The sequence below is a fragment of the Cajanus cajan genome, chromosome 9, assembly GCF_000230855.2.
Source record: "Cajanus cajan strain Asha chromosome 9, NIPB_CcT2T_4, whole genome shotgun sequence".
In the NCBI taxonomy this organism is placed as follows: domain Eukaryota; kingdom Viridiplantae; phylum Streptophyta; class Magnoliopsida; order Fabales; family Fabaceae; genus Cajanus; species Cajanus cajan.
The window spans coordinates 36,437,297-36,454,218 of NC_138525.1; the positions used below are offsets into that span (position 1 = coordinate 36,437,297).

The 16,922-nt window shown below is 39.8% G+C and overlaps 1 protein-coding gene across 1 annotated transcript; it reads left to right on the plus strand.

The window, feature by feature from the left end:
• Positions 1-8,254: 8,254 nt before the first annotated feature.
• LOC145952097 (zinc finger BED domain-containing protein RICESLEEPER 2-like) lies at positions 8,255-9,529 on the plus strand. Its single transcript, XM_083064322.1, has 2 exons — positions 8,255-9,146; positions 9,423-9,529. The coding sequence occupies exons 1-2, from the start codon at positions 8,255-8,257 to the stop codon at positions 9,527-9,529; spliced, it is 999 nt and encodes a 332-aa protein (XP_082920448.1).
• Positions 9,530-16,922: the final 7,393 nt, after the last annotated feature.

The window sequence follows — 16,922 nt, forward strand, 5'->3', positions numbered from 1 at the left end:
TACACCGACAACATTCATGTCCCACCAACGCCACTCAATGTGTTGGCTTCACCATGGCCATTCGCAATGTGGGGCATGGATGTTATTGGACCCATCGAGCCAAAGGCATCCAATGGACATAGGTTCATCCTTGTGGCCATTGACTATTTCACCAAATGGGTAGAAGCGGCATCGTATGCTCATGTGACCCGAAAGGTGGTAACATCCTTCATCAGAAAGAATATCATATGCAGATACGGTATTCCCGACAAAATCATCACTGATAATGGATCCAATTTGAACAATAAGATGGTGGAAGAACTGTGCAAAGAGTTCAAAATTCAGCACCACAATTCTTCCCCATATCGACCAAAGATGAATGGGGCAGTCGAGGCAGCCAATAAGAATATCAAGAAGATAGTACAAAAGATGGTTGTCTCATTCAAAGACTGGCATGAGATGCTACCCTTCGCTCTCCATGGTTATAGGACTTCAGTACGTACATCCACAGGAGCTACTCCATTCTCCCTTGTTTATGGAATGGAGGCAGTTCTGCCGGTTGAAGTCGAGATACCTTCTCTGAGAGTAATCATGGAAGCAAAACTTTCCGAGGCATAATGGGTTCAAAGTCGATACGACCAATTGAACCTTATCGAAGAAAAACGACTGAACGCCATATGCCATGGTCAAGCCTACCAAAGGAAGATCAAAAAGGCTTTTGACAAGAAAGTCCATCCTCGAATCTACCATGAGGGAGAGCTGGTGATGAAGAAATTGCTACCAGCTCAAAAGGACAAAATCGGAAAGTGGGCCCCAAATTACGAAGGACCATACGTAGTGAAGCGAGCCTTCTCCGGAGGAGCATTGATTCTCACAGACATGGACGGAGAAGAACTTCGATACCCAGTCAACGCTGACGTGGTAAAAAGTATTATGCTTGAAGACGTTGCTTGCAGCAGCCCGCTAGGATGAAAACCCAAAAAGGGCATCCTAGGCAAAAGTTAGGGCAAAACGAAAAGCCCGCCAGTACAAGGGTACTAGGCAAAACAAAGGCAAAATTATCCCCGCTAGGACATGTCCTAGGCAAAAATTAGGGGCAAAAGAATAAGATGCAAAAAGTAAAGCAAGCAACGATCACTTGAATCGAAAACCGAAGGGCGGTTCAAGTGATAATCTTCTAGAAGCAAGCGTCTTGCAGCATCTACACTCCTGGCTCAGGCATCTCACCCGAAGCAACTAGGGAACGGGAAGGGCAGCAATCACAGATGTAATTGTTTAAGCCAAAAATGTACAGCCTACCCTGGCCAGCCATTCTTCAGAAAATCCCTTTGTAAATCTTTCTGTATAAACATTTGAATATCAATAAAATATCCATTTGTTTCTTTTCTTTCTTGACCATGTGATTATGCCTCTGAATTGGTTTTTCATAAAAATTGTACGAAATTCTATTAATAATCGGTCAATAAAAGAAAATTGGAGGGGTTCCTGTAAAATCCATAATCTCCTGCATAAAGGCTCACAAAAATACTCCCTCGCGTCAATGACAGAAAGTCCTCCAAGAAGAAGAGGACAGGGAGAGCCACTCACTTTTCTAAATAAATGAACAAAAAAAATAAAAATAAAAATAAAAAAAAAAAAAAATTGTATTGCATTTGTGCATCACACACACATTAGTCGCACATTCAAAGACCTTATCATGAGGCAACCGCATAAAATAGAAAAATAGAAAATTGCTTGTGTATGACAGCAGCAAGCAAAATGCAAAGATTCAGAAAATCAACAGCATCATACAGAATAACTGAGCCTGGAGAGGCTTGCCGAAAGAATACTCTCAAAATAACTGAGCCTGGAGAGGCTTGCCGAAACAATACTCTCTCAGAATAATTGAGCCTGGAGAGGCTTGCCGAAACAATACTCCTACAAAAAAACTGAGCCTGGAGAGGCTTGCCGAAATAATACTCTCTCATAATAACTGAATTTAATTTCTTTAGCACTTTTAATTTCTGTACAGCAAAAGCCAAAAACATAAAAAAGGCAAAATACAGAAAAAGCCAAATCAGAAGAAAAGGCAAAATACAGAAAAAGCCGAAAATGAAAAAAGGCAAGGATATAGAAAATCCAACAAACAGCTTGTACCGAATAACTAAGCCTGGAGAGGCTTACCAAAATAATACTCCACATCCTCCACAGTATGCAGAATAACTGAGCCTGGAGAGGCTCGCAGAAATAATACTCCCCAGAGGGAACCTCAGCTCAAGCTCACGGAAAAATCCCCAGCGAGAGCTATCAAAGCAAAATCGACGCAATCCCCAATGGAAGTGCGATCATCCAAACAGTATATACAAGTCAAAGGACTTAACACTTCCTCAGTGAAGATAGCTCTCCAACTCAAGTGTCGAGTGAGGCTAAGCCTGTAGAGGCTTCCTAAATAATACTCTGGGATACATAAGATCCCTCATTCCCCAATCGCCTACTCAGAGGCATCCCTGCAAAAGGAGAAAAATCAAAAAAACATCAATAACCATTCCCCAAGCGGAATTTGGCACTCAGCCGAACACTGAACTTCAAATCCCCAGTCGCCTACTCAAGAGGCACCCCTTCAAAAAGAGAAAAAATCAAAAAGATCAATAATCATTCCCCAAGTGGAATCTGGCTCTCAGCCAATCATTGAACATCAAGGTGATATGCCTAACAGAAGAGGCTAATCAAAATCAATGACAAAATCCCCCAGTGGATAACAACCTACACAGAGGCAGCAAAATCAGAAAACCAAAAGAGACACCCGAACAAGGATAACCGGGATACTCCACCAACGTCGAAAGGACGTCAGCCAATCATAAGGCACCGCTCACATCAGAAAGAGCATCTTTGTGTCTGCACCCCAAAGGAATCAGAAATTCCCCAGTGGGCACCAACTACGTAATGGAAAGTTGGGACACAAGAACCTATGAGTAACTGCACATCCCCTAGACGGATCCCTGCGTTATCCAGCCCTCAGTGGCACAAAAATCGAAAAACAACCGTCGAAGCAGCATCGTGGACTGTGGAGACAAAATCATCACAAATCCCTGAAAAGGAGATATTCACGCTACCCCGTCGTCACAAACACGGAGGTATGCAGCTTCCGGCTCGAGCAATGAGCGAAGCTATCTCTGGAAAGGAGGTACTCACTGCTTACCGTTGTCACAAGGGTACTTAGCTTCCGGCTCGAACAAAGAGTGAAGCTAAGCCTGGAGAGGCGGTACTCACAGCTTCCAGCTTGGGCAGCAAGCGAGACAAAGCCTGGAGAGGCAAAACTCACACTGCTCACCGTCGTCACAAAGGTGCTTAGTTTCCGGCTCGAATAAAGAACGAGACTAAGCCTGGAGAGGCGAAACTCACACTGCTCACCGTCGTCACAAAGGTGCTTAGTTTCCGGCTCGAACAAAGAGCGAGACTAAGCCTGGAGAGGCGAAACTCACACTGCTACCGTTGTCACAAGGGTACTTAGCTTCCGGCTCGAACAAAGAGTGAAGCTAAGCCTGGAGAAGCGGTACTCACAGCTTCCAGCTTGGGCAGCAAGCAAAGCAAAACCTGGAGAGGCTACTCGACAATTTTCCACCGGAAGACGCTACAAGTCAGAAGGTCGGCGCATCACCCGGACAATTGGGTCAACTCCTTTACTTGTCAGCCGGTACACCAAAAGGCCGTCCGACTAAGTAAAGGGGGGGCAGCTGTAGACCCCTAAAATTGTCCGGGTCGGAAATAAAACTCGAAGACCCTCAAGGATCGAAGGAAAAGTCAGCCAGAAGGACTCCTAGAAGACCATAGGATGGCTATCTGTAGATTTAGAGGTCTTAGAGTAGCTTAAAATAAGGAAGTGGAGGGAATGAAGCCCAATACGGCCGTACTACACTTAATACGGCCGTATTGAAGCTTCAACACGGCCGCAGCGAACTCAATACGGCGTATTGAAGTTTCTGAAACTTCAATACGGCCGTATTGAAGCTTCAATACAGCCGCAGTGAACTCAATACGGGCGCATTGAAATTTCTGAATTTCAATACGGCCGTATTGAACTTCAATACGACCGTATTGAAGTTCAAAAATTTCAATACGGCCGTATTGATTCTGTAGACCGTATTGCGCCTATTCCCTATAAATATGACGTCAATTGGACGTCATTCCACACTTTCACACATAGTTTTAACCCTCTCCTTGAGTATTCTGGGGTTTTTGAGCAGTGTTCTGCCCTAGAAATCACTCGGAGAGTTGATCCGACGAAGTTCTTGAGCCCCGAGCCATTTTGCTTGAGGATCGAACCTAGTCGAAGGGAAATCCTCCGGATTTCCATAGTTAAAAGTTTTTAGGAAGGAGCGAGCGAGCTTGTAGAGCGAGGGAACGCCAAAAAGCTTCCCAGTTTTACTCAATATATAAAAGCACGCTTCAAGAGGTTTCTTCTTAAATCCTTCCTTTTACTGCTTTCTGTGTGCATATTTAAACTGTCATCATGTAGATAGTTAATTTATAATTGCTTAGAATAAATAGGGGTAATTCAGTAATTTTACACTGTTATTTTAGAAATAATCTGTCATAGGGAACCCGAAAGGGGCGCTGTGGGGTGCTAACACCTTCCCCACGCGTAATCGACTCCCTTACCCAACTCTGGTTGTAATGGCCAAAGTTGATTTATAAAATCAATTGCCTTATCCCTTTTTCCAATGTTTTGAGTAAAACATTGGTGGCGACTCCACGAACCCTTTTACTACGAAAACCACTAATCCATGGAGGGTCCCGCTTGGGATTAACATGGATTGGTGAGACATTTAATAAATAAATTGGATAAGATCGACAAGGTCTCAGTTTGAGAACAAGTCGTTCTAATAATCCAATACATTTTCAAAACTAAAATAAAAGCGAGCTCGACTGTCTTCGCGACCGCCGAGGCCCGTTTGGGCCGGTGGCGACATACCAATCGGGGTAAGGTGGGTCGATCTTCCTTGGTGGAACATGAGCTAGAAGTTTGGCTTCTACTAGCTTCGGCAGGAGATCGCTATAAGTGGTCGGAAGTTTATCAAACTTCTTCACAGGGATGAATTGCGATCTTCCTGACTTCGAAGTGGAAGAAGATGAAGAAATGGTTATGGCGTTGACTCCTTCCTCCTTCTTCTTCCCAAAGGTCTTCTTAGCTTCGAATGATTGGGAGGGCTTTGCTAGCTTCCCACTTTTAAGTCCTTGTTCCACTCTCTCCCCAATGGTGATGATGTCCGAGAAGAGTGTCGTTGTGTTCCCTATCATTTTATCGTAATAGGGACCAGTCAACGAGTTGATGAATAAGGACACCGTCTCCTTATCCGACAGCGGGGGCTCTATCTGTGCCGCCAACTCCCTCCATCGTTGGGCATACGCCTTGAAAGATTCATCATTCTTTTTACTCAAGGCTTGAAGATCTGACCTATCGGGTGTTAGGTCGATGTTGTATTTGTAGCGCTTGAGAAAGGCGTCGGCCAACTGCCTCCATGTGTGTACTAGATTTCCATCTAGCTGCATATACCAGTTGAGCGCGGTATCAGCCAAGCTTTCTTGGAAGCAGTGGATCAAGAGCTTTTCATTTGTGGCATATGCAGCCATCTTGCGACAGTACATGGTGAGATGACTTTTGGGGCAAGTCGATCCCACGTACTTTGGGAAATCCGGCACTTTAAATTTAGGAGGGAATTGGATGTCCCTCACTAAACACATGTCGGCGGCTTCTTTGATGTCGAAATCATGCCCCTCCATAGCCCTTAGCCGATCCTCTAGGGCGTGGAATTGTTCCTTTGATACTTCAGGCTTTTTAATCATAATTCCAACCCCAAGGGGTACAGCGTGTGGAGGATCTTCTTCATGCTCTTCCTCCTTTCCCTCATGATGGGACCCATGATCACTGTGATGAGATCCATGAATGTTATGGTGACGCATGAGTTCCAACATTTGCGCCATCTGCTCTTTGAGCTGTGAAAGCTCGGTCGTGAGCTTCTTGTTTTGTTCCTCTAGCGCTTCCATTTTCTTGATTTTCTTTGCGCGTGTGAGGACAGAGAGGTGACCAGCCACTTTCTAAAATGAATGTTTATTCTAATTAGCTTATTTATGATATGAATACACTCTTGATGTGAGCTTGATAATTTTTCATCTTTGAGGCGCTGCCTTTTTAAGATGAAAGTTTATCACCCTCCCTAGGCTATTATCTCTCCACAACGGAGAATCTCAATAGTCACGGGTCTCTTTCACTCACATCGAGAGGGTATTAGTGAACCTATAAATGATGATGAGGATGCATGAGGTATTATTGATAATGATGCCTATGCTCCTTACTTTTATTATATTTTCACACATGGTCTTTCCTCTCATGTCATGACATTTTCATGCATGGGGATTATTCTTTAGACCTTATCACGAGGTTATTTATTAATGCACAAACAATTGCACATAAGCATTTACACAAACAATTCACTCATCCACGAACAGTCACGAGCGAATCACGAGGTAGGGGTCTCCTGCAGAAAAGTGCATATTCAAGGAGGATCTAACTGTTCTCACTTGGTCAAAGGCCCCCAAGGTGCCCCCATTATAGGGACCCAATTCCTCTCGTCGTAGGTCGATGGAAAGCTCCAACGCACCGTCGGACTCAAGTTCATGGTTATCACCTTGAGTGATGTTTTCCGACAACGGTCTACGGGCACCTATAGACCCATTCGACAACCGGCCGTACTAACATCCACTCCCTATGGTTAATCACTCATGCCCCCGGGTATAGAGGGAACTGTTGTGTGCAAAGGTTTGTGTGCAGTTTTTATTTCAAACAATTGCGTAAATTTAAAAATACAACAGTTATTAAAGCCAAATAGATAAACATGTTATCATACAAGTGAGGGGTAATAAAGTAATTTTTAACTATTATTTGTTAAAAATAATCTGTCACTAAATGGGACTGACTCTCGAGGCTTCCCCAGTGGAGTCGCCATCTGTCGCCACCGGCCCGAAACGGGCTTTCGGCATTCGCGAAGACGGTCGAGCTCGCTTTTATTTTAGTTTTGAAAATGTATTGGATTATTAGAACGACTTGTTCTCAAACTGAGACCTTGTCGATCTTATCCAATTTATTTATTAAATGTCTCACCAATCCATGTTAATCCCAAGCGGGACCCTCCATGGATTAGTGGTTTTCGTAGTGAAAGGGTTCATGGAGTCGCCACCAATGTTTTACTCAAAACATTGGAAAAAGGGATAAGGCAATTGATTTTATAAATCAACTTCGGCCATTACAACCAGAGTTGGGTAAGGGAGTCGGTTACGTGTGGGGAAGGTGTTAGCACCCCACAACGCCCCTTTCGGGTTCCCTATGACAGATTATTTCTAAAAATAATAGTACAAAATTACTAAATTACCCCTATTTATTCTAAACAATTATAAATTAACTATCTACATGATGACAGTTTAAATACACACAGAAAGCAGTAAAAGGAAGGACTTTAAGAAGAAACCTTTGAAGCGTGCTTTTATATATTTCAAGTAAAACTGGGAAGCTTTTTGGCGTTCCCTCGCTCTACAAGCCCGCTCGCTCCCTCCTATAAAATTTTGACTATGGAAATCCGGAGGATTTCCCTTCGACTAGGTTCGATCCTCAAGCAAAATGGCTCGGGGCTCAAGAACTTCGTCGGATCAACTCTCCGAGTGATTTCTAGGGCAGAACACTGCTCAAAAACCCCAGAATACTCAAGGAGAGGGTTGAAACTATGTTCCAAAGTGTGGAATGACGTCCAATTGACGTCATATTTATAGGGAATAGGCGCAATACGGGCTACAGAATCAATACGGCCGTATTGAAATTTTTGAACTTCAATACGGTCGTATTGAAGTTCAATACGGCCGTATTGAAATTCAGAAATTTCAATGCGCCCGTATTGAGTTCACTGCGGTTGTATTGAAGCTTCAATACGGCCGTATTGATTTCAGTACGGCCGTATTGAAGTTTCAGAAACTTCAATACACCGTATTGAGTTCACTGCGGCCGTGTTGAAGCTTCAATACGGCCGTATTAAGTTTAGTACGGCCGTATTGGGCTTCATTCCCTCCACTTCCTTATTTTAAGCTACTCTAAGACCTCTAAATCTACAGATAGCCATCCTATGGTCTTCTAGGAGTCCTTCTGGCTGACTTTCCTTCGATCTTTGAGGGTCTTCGAGTTTTATTTCCGACCCGGACAATTTTAGGGGTCTACACTCTCAAGTATAAAAAAGCATTTGACTTACTGGAAATGCAAGATAATAAATATGTTGAGGATCTCCATAAAGGAAAAAGTGTACCATTAGAATCTGATTGGAATCATGCTCGTTTGCTCTTACCTTTCTTGAAGATGTTTTATGATGCAACGATACGTATTTCTGGTTCTTATCATGTCACTAGTAATATATATATGAAGGAAGTATTTGCAATTGGAAGGAAGATTTGCAAATATCAAGAGAATAATGACATTTTCATAAGGTCAATGGCTACTCGAATGAGAATTAAATATGACAAATATTGGGGAAGACCTAATGGAATTAACATTTTGTTACTTATTACTGTTGTCCTTGATCCTAGGTGTAAATTGAAATATGTTAACCATTTCATTGACTATTTATTTAACGATGATCAGGCAAATGAATTAAAGTTAAAGTTGTCTTCTAGTTTAAGATCACTTTATGAGCAGTACCAAGGTATTGAGGAGGGTTCTCAAAGTAATCACCAAGTAGTACAATTGGATGATGATGCTGATGATGATGATGATGATATCCATGGTATGAGTTTTTATTTACAAACAATTGGGCGTAGATTTGATGCAAAATCTGAGTTGGACAAGTATCTAAAAGAAGATTGTGAGCCTTTCATCAAGTCAGTTGAATTTGATATTTTAAATTGGTGGAAAGTAAACTCAACTAGATTTCCAATCCTTGGAAGTATAGCTCGAGAAGTGTTAGCCATTCTTGTTTCTACAGTAGCATCAGAATCTTCATTTAGTACTGGAGGAAGGGTTCTAGATCCTTATCGAAGTTCTCTTACTCCTAGAATGATGGAAGCACTAGTTTGCACGCAAGATTGGTTGAAAGGATCATCTTTTTTTGTATTTACTAATGAGGACTTTGAAGAGCTTGAGAAATTAGAGCATGGTAAGTTAATATGAATGTTTTACATATTTTTATTATCTTTTTACAATAACTTTTCAAAATTATGAAATATGTTTATTTATTTATTTTTTTGCAAAGATATTGTCTCCACAAGAAGGGACTTCATTGACCGCTATTAATCTTGATGATTAACATTAGGTGAATGATTTCATTGCACAAATATTTAATATCTATATCTATATAATGAAAATTTCATAGTGCTCTATTTATTTAGTAAGTTAAATCTATATTGCATATTAATGTGATAATTTTTTTTAGGTTACAAACTATTACAATATCAAGAAGCCTTGGACTGTACATGCAAGATTGTAACCAACATGATCAAAGGAAATTCTCTAGAGGAAATTTCAAAGACTAAGATTTGATTGATTTTCAAAAATATATGAATGAAAGATCTATCATGGCCATGGGGACTTTTATCAATGTAATATTTGTTTTGCATTTCAAATTATTTTAAATTTAATTTATAATTAATATCAATGATTTGGTAGCTCAATTTAAAAATGTTGATTTTAAATTTATGTTTTAATGTAGTTCAATTTAGTTTATAATTAATAATAGTTTAATTTATAATTAATAATAATTTAATTTAATTGATATTATAGTTTAGTTCAAACTCCTAGAACTATAGTGCACTAATCTAGATAATAGTTTAGTTTAGTTTAGTCAATATTTATTTTAGTTCAATTTAGTTTAGTGAACTATTTATTATAGTTTAGTTTAGTATTCTTCTAGTTTAGTTTAGTTTAGCAATTTGAACACCCCTAGTCTCCCCCACCTAGAATTTGCATACAATAGAGTAGTCCATAAGACTACTAATCTTTCACCCTTTGAAGTTGTATATGGCTTTAATCCAATAACTCCTCTTGATCTATTACCCCTTCCTAATACCCCTTCCTTGTTTCACAAAGAAGGAGTATCTAGGGCGAATTTTATTAAGAAATATCATGAGAAGATCAAGAACCAAATTGAAAAGCAAACACAAAAATATGCCAAATACAACAACAAAGGAAAAAGGAAAATCACTTTTGAGGTTAGGGATTGTGTTTGGCTTCATTTGGGGAAGGATAGATTTCCCACTCAAAGGATGTCAAAACTAAACCCTAGGGGAGATGGACCATTCAAAGTCCTTCACAAAATAAATGACAATGCATGTAAATGAGACCTTCCTCCTGAGTATGGTATTAGCTCATCTTTTAATGTATGTGATCTCACACGATTTTTAAGAGCTGAGGATATGGATGAAGATTATAATCTGAGGACATATGCTTCTCAAGAAGGAGGGGATGATGGAGGACCATCCTTCAGGACACATGTGGGCCCCATCACTAGGTCCATGGCTAGGAGAGTGGAAGAGGAGGAGGGAGCTCACACACCAAGGGACACTCTCTTAATGATCATAGAGTATTAATTCTCTCTTAAGCCTCATTAGTCTAGGATTTATTTTAATTGCCAATTTACCCTTGTATTTTGGGGTATTTTAGTCATAGATTTTATTTTCTTTTGTATTTCCCATTTTACCCTTGTATTATGGGGTGCTTTAGATCATAGGGTTTTATTTTTGGGCTAAGGTATTTGATTAGGATGGGAACAAAAACCTAGACGTATTTTTGTGGCTATTGGACCTATTTTTGGTGTTAGAAAGGCTTAGGCCCAAGTGGAGGGCAAAGGTTGCATGGTCTTATCATGCACCTAGATGTAGCCTAACTAAACCCAAATATTCCATCCTTGGCCACCAAGTTGCATCTAGGGTTAATTTGGATTTAATTTGGTGTGCATTTCGCTTGTTAATTTTGGCCATACACTCTCCAAATTCAACCCTAGATGTCTCCTACTCCTATAAATACCCTAGGCTATGCATCATGTAAATACTTTGGAAATTGAATATAAAGAGATCATTTTTGCCTTTATATCATCCTTAGTCACCCTTGGCTAAATCCGGCCACCACCCATCCTATCTCCACCTTGAGAGCAAAACCCTAGAAGTGGACTTCATCTACCTTGAAGCGAGCCAAACCCTAGAGTGCCCTCTCAAACCTTTCATCAAACACTTCACCCACACTCTCCATTTTCGTCCATTCCACCTTATTCCTTCTCTAAATCACGTATCACCCTTGGAGGACTTGATCCTTGGAGTAGGCGTCCTCTCCCTTGCCCATCATCTCAAGTTCATGCAAGCTAGGATGCCATCAACCTTTATCACTCAATTTGCAAGATCTTTTAAAAATTTGTGAAAACCTTTCTCTTGCAAAAATGAGTGATCATTCTCATGATAATAGCGTGCATGGTCATCATACTCCTAGAAGTCATAGGAGTACTAAAGATGAACTTAGGTAAATTAGGGAGTATATTAGATAAAAAAGAAATAGAAAATGAAAAAAACAATGAAACAATTAGAGAGTTATTAAGCAAACTTGTGGTGGGGGCTGAATCTAGCAAACCCCATGCCAATGAGGGTCATGGGCCTTCTAGGCCTAAAAGGCAAGATGGTGAAGGGCCTTCTAAGCCTCCTAGAGGCAAACATGTTGAAAAACACTCACAGCCCAAAATCCATCATTCACACACTCACTCATCTTCAAGTGAAGGGTTTATAGTAGTCACCATGATGATGGCTACTATCAAAGACCTGATGGACTCCTTCCACCAAGGGGTTGATCATGGACGTCCAAGGTGGGAAGAATCTCCTTGCTAAGGCCAAAATAATGACCTTAAGGGTGGATGTTCCTTCAAGGGTGAGGCAAAAAGAAGGTGGGCGTAAATGGGTTGATTTAGGCGAATATGAGAGATGAAGGGAAGATGGTGTTTTGGGTGCTTCTAGGTTGGCTCTCTTCACTAAGTGGAGGTGAAGGCCACTCAAGGAACCCTAAACTCACTCAAGGGAGGAGATGGGAGAGGTAGGTCGTGTAGGCCAAGTGACTAAGGAAAGGATTTGAGGCAAAAATGCTCTCTCAAATTCATATAATCCAAAGTATTTACAAGGTGTGGTGCATTGGGTATTTATAGGAGTGGGAGGCATCTAGGGTTGGATTTGGAGAATACATGGCCGAAATTCACAAGGCAAATGCACTCCAAATGAAATGCAAATTAACCCTAGATGCAACTTGGTGGCCAAGGATGGAATCTTTGGGTTTAGATTGGCTATATCTAGTTGCATGATAAGACCATGCAACCTTTGCCCTCCACTTGGGCCTAAGCCTTTCTAACACCAAAAATAGGTCCAAGAACACCAAAAAAATGTGTCACCTCCTAATTTAAAACCCTAGCCCAAAATTAAAACCCTTATCATCTAGAGCACCCCATAATACAAGGGTAAAATGGGAAATACAAAAGAAAATAATTCCTATGACTAAGATACCCCAAAATACAAGGGTAAAATTGGAAATACAAGTAAAATAAATTCTATGACTAAAATACCCCAAAGTACAAGGGTAAAATTGGAATAAAGTAATAAAATTCTATACTACTCAAATTGGGCCTAGGAGATGGATCCATACATGGTATCTCTCCATTCTCCTAGCCATGAACCATGTGATGGGTCTCACATGAAGTACCAAGGATGGTCCTCCATCTAGACCCCCTAGGCAACATGGGCCTAGGCATGAAACAAGCTCTCTGAGGGAACCTAGAGTTGACCTTCCTCTCTTTCATGGAAAGGATAATGTGGATGATTACTTAGACTAAGAGATGAAGGTTGAAGAACTCTTCACTTGCGACAATGTGAGTGAAGAAAGAAGGGTTCCAATGGCTACCCTAAGCTTTCAAGGGTATGCCATGTATTGGTGGACTTCCCTTAAAAGGAAAAGAAGAACTCATCATGAGCCTCCAATTTAATATTGGAATGAGCTTAAAAGTTCCTTAAGGAGAAGGCACATTCCTCTTTATTTTTAGAGGGAGTTAATGGACAAGCTCCAAAGAATCCAACAAAGACACCTTAGTGTGGAGGAATATAGGCAACAAATGGAGTTGCTTATGATGAGGGCCGGTATTAGGGAAGAGGAGTGAACCACCATTATTAGGATTCAAAGCGATCTAAACATAGGGACAAGGTTGAACTACTACCCTATAGAGACCTTAATGAATTAGTTCAACTTTGTGTGAGAGTAGAACAACAACTTAGGAGAAAGCCTACCGTTAGGAAAGAATCTACCTCATACCCTAAAAAGGACTTCAAGAAGGAGGGTCACTCGTCCTATTCAAAAGAAAGACCACTTAAAGAAAGAAAAAAATAAAAGCCTTCCAATGAAACTAGGACTATTTCTATAAAGTTTTTTAAGTGCTTAGAGAGGGGACACATAGCTTCTTAATTCCCCATAAAAAAGACCATGATCATTAGGGGCAATTAGATCCTAAGTGAGGAAAGCACTTTATCTTCTTTATCCTCCTCAAGTGAAGAAGATGAAAGCCTTAGTTCTAGTGAGGAAGCACCATGTGAAGGTGACCTATTAATTGCTCAAAGGTTACTTACCAACCAACCATAGGAACAAGATCAATCACAAAGAGATAACCTTTTTCATTCAAGATGAAAAATTTTAAGAAAACATGTTCTCTCATTGTTGATATTGGATCTTGCAATAATTTTGTGAGTCAAAGTTTGGTTGATAAGCTTAACTTAACTACTATAGCCCATCCTAAATCTTATAAACTTCAATGGCTTAATGAGGATGGACCTATAAAATTTAAGGACCAAGTAAATGTTCCTTTCTCCATTGAAAAATATAAAGATGAAATTTTATGTGATATAATTCCAATGGATGCAAGCCACATTTTATTTGGAAGGCCTTGGCAACATGATAGGAAGGCCATTCATGATGGTGTTACAAACAAAATTCTCCTAGTCCACCTAGGCAAGAAACATACCTTGACTCCTCTTTCACCTTCATAAGTGTTGGAGGATCAAGTATTTATGAAATAAAAAAAATAGAAGAGAAAAAAAAGGTTATAGAGTTGGAGGGTAGTGTCTCCTCCAAGGAAGTTGTTCCTAGAAGTCAATTTTTAATAAAACATTCTATTAAAACATATCTTCGAGTTGAACAACCTCTTTACCTTCTCAATACTAAAAAGACACTACTCTTGGAAAAGAGAAAGGAGGATAGTTTCTCCTCCAAAAATCTTGTGAAAAAGGAAAGTTACTTTTTAATTCAAAATGATTGTAAAAAGACTTTTCTTCTTCACAAAGATTTTTTCTCTTTTTCTACTACTGCCATAGACTTAGAGCTTAAGATCCACAACCAAAATATTTTTGGAAAGAAAGGATCTCAAGTTCTTAGTCTAGTGAAGAAGAAGTGGACTTCACCTAGTTCTACTTCTTATGCTACTACTTTGGTGGTGCCCAAAGTAGACAGCCATTATCTCTTTAGGACCTTTATTACTTTAGTTGTTCTAATAAAGGACCCAACCTTTGGTTTATTGATGACGATTTTCGCAATCTCTCCACTTGGCAAGCGGACCAAGTTTCGATGTAGTATTTAAGTATCGTCCTCAGGGATTTGAGAATTTAGTAATTCTTACTCTAATGATTAATATAGAGATGTTGATATGATTGGAAGTGAGCTAATGTGAGGCAAAATTAAAACGGTAATGTAAAAGTTATAAGAACAATTATATGAAACAAGGATTGGACCCTAGAGCACTTGCTAACTCCTAAATTTCCTTAAAATAAATATGATTTCATCTTCATGACTTCCACGTTCATTTAGTAATTCAACAAGATCCCTCAAAATTGAATCCTAAAGTAATTAATCTAAAACATGATTCCTCTATGTTTTATGATTAACACTTTGCATTAAGAGCAATGACTTGAACAAGGTGACTAAACAAATCAAGTCTATTCCTAGAGCAAGAGATGTTTAGGTGCAAGATTCAGTTCGGGTTTTCAAAAACGTTTTCCAACCGGATTCAAAAACCAAAAATCATACAACGGGTGATCAAGCCGATATAAGCATTAAGAGAAGAATCAAACACAAGTAATGAAAATGAAATGCATATATATATTTAAGAAGAAGAAGAGTTAGTAGTTACATCTAGACCAATCCTCAAAGATTTAGCCCCTCATGGCCATTTACAAGATCAAAGGAGTGGAAGAAGAAATTACAAAGGAAGAGATGAAGAAAAGGAGTTGATCCTCGTTCCCAAGTGATCCAGCCTCCAAATCTTCGTTCCCACTCTATTCTTTCTTCCTCCTGTGCTCCCAACTCTTGTTTTTCTCTTTGTTTTCGTCTCCGTTCCCCTTTTCTCTCTCCCCTTCCCTTTTATAATTGCTAGAATTAAAACAGAGTAGGCAGGAAAGAGAAGAATCCGCTCAGCGCCTTGAAACGGCTGAGCGGATTGGGAGTTCTTCACCATGAAGAAACCTCAAGGGCTGAGCGCCTGAGATCCGTTGAGCGCTTTAGAGGCAGAGAGCACCCCTTGTTCCTGGATGAAATCCGCTGAGCGGATGGGAATGGCTGAGCGGATTGAAGGCAGAGAGCACTGCTTCTCCTCCAAGGCCAATCCGCTAAGCGCTTTGAAGTGGCTGAGCGCCTTGAGTTTGGGAAGTTCTCTGACCTGATTCTGCTGAGCGCTTTAGAATGGATGAGCCATTGTTCTCCAAGTTTCAAAACCTACAAAATAAGCACCAAATTGGATCAAAGGCTTCCTATTCCCTGTACTAACATTAATCAAAAGCACCTCTTTGATTCTAAGCATATATAGATCAAAATAATATCAATATGTACACAAAATGTGCTAGATAAGTGTCTCAAGTGAGTATTAAATCAAACTAATTAGACACTTATCATTTATATTGTTTATTAGATACATATCATGGTGTCTTATTTTCTATTTTTGATCTTAAGGGAAGTTCAAACTTCTTTGAACTTAATTTGACTACTTCCCTTTAAGACCAAATTAGACTATATGACTCTTTTAAAATCTTTACGCCCTCTTCCATGTTATATCTAACAAATAATAAGATCAAGGGTTGTCTAGGTAGTTTCCTTATTATATTCACTTTTTTTTCTTGTAGGCTCCTAGGTTACTACATAGGGTACTTTAGGAAATATACCTTAGTATGTAGGAGTACTTCATTAGTTTCTTATAGTTTTAGTACTTTAACATTCATAGGATTTACTTTTACACTTAGACTACACTATAGTGAGGATCCTATTCTTATGCTTAGAGAACCCATCCTTCCTGGTCTAAGGACCCTTATTAGGACAATAGAAGGAATTCCTCATAGGGTGCACTTTCCACATATGTTATATGAATATATCATCCCTAATGATTTGTTTCTTGTTTTCATTGTAGGTTATGCTATCTTTGTGGAAGGACCACTGGATTTAAGGACAAATCCTTTTGAAAGGGGAGGCTATCATGGAAATCTAATCCCCAAGGATCCCTTTGGAAGAGGTAAGACCAAGAAGGGTGAAGGTTGATCCAAGGAGGCTCACACTTGAAGACCATTGGGCCTTTAACTAGGTCCATGGTTAGGAGGCTAGAGGAGGCTTCTACAAAGGAGATGCTTCTTAGACCTATGCTCAATATGACTATTCAGTATGATTCCTCTTTTTAGTTTCATAGTCTCTATTGTACATACATTGTATAGTTTGATTTTTTGTATCTTGTATACGTGTATTTTTCCTTTGTATTTATGAGGCATTTTCTTGCTTTTATTTTAGGTTATCCTTTAGGAATTTAGGGTATGTTACTTGGAGACTTTTTTCTGTATTTGACCTTGTATTAATAGTCATTCATTTTTGTACTTTTCAATAGTAGAAGTGG

Bases quoted from the DNA above. Each gene is read 5' to 3' on its own strand.
- LOC145952097 (XM_083064322.1), top strand. From the start codon at position 8,255: ATGCAAGATAATAAATATGTTGAGGATCTCCATAAAGGAAAAAGTGTA. The intron at 9,147-9,422 runs GTAAGTTAATAT...AATTTTTTTTAG, and splicing joins GCTTGAGAAATTAGAGCATG to GTTACAAACTATTACAATAT.